Source organism: Penaeus monodon, chromosome 27, assembly GCF_015228065.2.
Source record: "Penaeus monodon isolate SGIC_2016 chromosome 27, NSTDA_Pmon_1, whole genome shotgun sequence".
Classification (NCBI taxonomy): Eukaryota; Metazoa; Arthropoda; class Malacostraca; order Decapoda; family Penaeidae; genus Penaeus; species Penaeus monodon.
In genome coordinates, this window is record NC_051412.1 from 24,766,900 (window position 1) to 24,769,011 (window position 2,112).

Here is a 2,112-nt window from a genome sequence, read left to right on the forward strand (position 1 = left end):
GTACGAACAAAATGTTAATTCAGTAACCGCAATTAAACAACAGACATTAACTCTGCACCATAAAAATGCCCTGCGCTGTTGGGTGTGAACGAGTACTCACATCACAAAAATACCCCGTTTTTTATGTGAACGAGTATTTATATATTCAAATACCTTTTTTAGCGTATGCACATCGTAAAATACTCATCTCAAAACAATTTTTCTTATGTGAACGAGTACTCACATCGCAAAAATACTGTCTTTTTTTTAGATGTAACGAGTACTCACATCGCAAAAATACTGTTTTTTTTTGAGTTATAACGAGTACTCACATCATAAAAATACTATGCCTTTTTTTTGAGATATGAACGAGTACTCACATCGCAAAAACACTGCTTTCCTTGTTTTTTCTCTTTTTCTTTAAATGTGCACGAGCGCGACCTTGCGACAGCCCCGATCGACCATATCGTCAATGCGCACCTCTCTCTTCCTCTGTTATTAGCTTTCGTTTTTTTCTGTCTTTTCATGCGAATTTTATCCCTTGTCATGTTTTTTTCTCTTTCTCTTTGATTTATTTGCTGCTACCATTCTACGAGAAGGTGTGCGCCGTCGTGATGCACCGGTGTGTCGCTTAAATCGATGGAATCATCCAGAAGTGATGTTGTCAGGGTGACGCCATTGCAGGATTTTCACTTTGAATTTCTCCTTGGTGATTTTTTTTTCGTTTAAGATGGGCGTTCGTACCATATTTGCAGTTGTGTTAATAAATATAATCGTTATTTGATTATCTAACTAGAACATGACGAGGTCATGCAAGCAATTTGTGCGAATCGTCAAAATAATTAATTCAAATAATAATCTTGGCGATAAACGTTTCGTTAAATACAAATTAATCGCATGCTCAGTACGACTTTCGAATTTATCACATATCGAATTCATATTGAGATGTAGGCTATTTATATTATTTGCTAAGATGACCAAAAAAATATTTTATCTGATACAACACAAACCTGACAGTGTGATATTGTCATCAGCGTTTATTTTTCGTCTCAAGATTTATCTCTCGTCAAATACCATCTTCCCCGAAATATTACAAAATGATATATCTCCATGACTATTCTTTCTCTATTTTCTTTCACTAGAGTTCATATTCTTATTTTTTTAAGTACTAAGAGAGTTAAGAATCCAGATCTCAAGAATTCCTCACCTCCCCCTCCCTCCGCAGGTCGACTGTGGTGGTCGAGAACAAGAGTGATAAGGAGCACGAGGTGGAGGTTGTACTCCGCGCCGACACCATGCTCTACACGGGCCAGATCAAGACACAAGTGAAGAAGGAGAGACACGATATTAAGTTGGAACCGCATTCCAGTAAGTGAAGGAGGGACGGAAAGGGTGTAATGGTGTCTCTGTCGTATGATCTTATGTGATCAGAGTAATGTCTAGATATTTTTTTTTATGTAGTTTGTTTTTCGTCTCACTTTCATCGTAATGTGATTTTCCTTGCCCGTTCTTCTCCTCCCGAGATTGCGTATCTTATGTTCCTACGGCATCTAGAATAACGTTCAGAGATACACCGTCTGGTACATAATCTTATCAAAATAGCGCACAGAGCTTCATATCTTTTTCCCTCAGTTTCTTTTCCTTTTTTCCCCTTTTCATGTGAATTCCCTCACCGCTAGCCCTCCTCTCCCAAGATTCTGCATCGTATGTTATTGCGGATTCACCATTCTCATCAAAATAACGTTCAGAGCTTCATATATATTATGTTTCCTTTTTCTTTCCCCTTCTTTCCCCCCCTCTCTTAAATGTGAATTTCCTCGCCGTTCGCCCCTCCCAAGAATAACGTCCAGAGCCTCACATATACATTTTCCCCCCTATCTCTTTCCCCATTTCTCTTCTCTCTTCATGTGATTTCCCTCGGCCCTCAGAGCAAACGCTGAACCTCGACGTTAGCTTCGATGAGTACTACAGCAAGTTGGCCGACCAGTGCGCCATGAACCTCGCCTGCCTCGCCAAGGTCAAGGAGACTGAGTTCGAGTACTTCGCCCAAGATGACTTCCGTTGCAGGAAGCCCGACATCTGCATCGAGGTGAGACGATGTCGAAGTCATAACTGACACTGATATAGTGTCTC

At 40.1% G+C, this 2,112-nt stretch overlaps 1 protein-coding gene across 1 annotated transcript in view; it reads left to right on the forward strand.

Moving 5' to 3' along the window:
• Positions 1 to 2,112, forward strand: part of LOC119590713 (annulin-like) — a gene marked incomplete at its 5' end in the record, with an annotated part of 38,054 nt that overhangs the window by 32,310 nt on the left and 3,632 nt on the right. Inside the window, 2 exon segments of the mRNA XM_037939400.1 lie at positions 1,205 to 1,347; positions 1,908 to 2,068. Of these exon segments, the coding sequence (XP_037795328.1) occupies positions 1,205 to 1,347; positions 1,908 to 2,068 (304 nt within the window).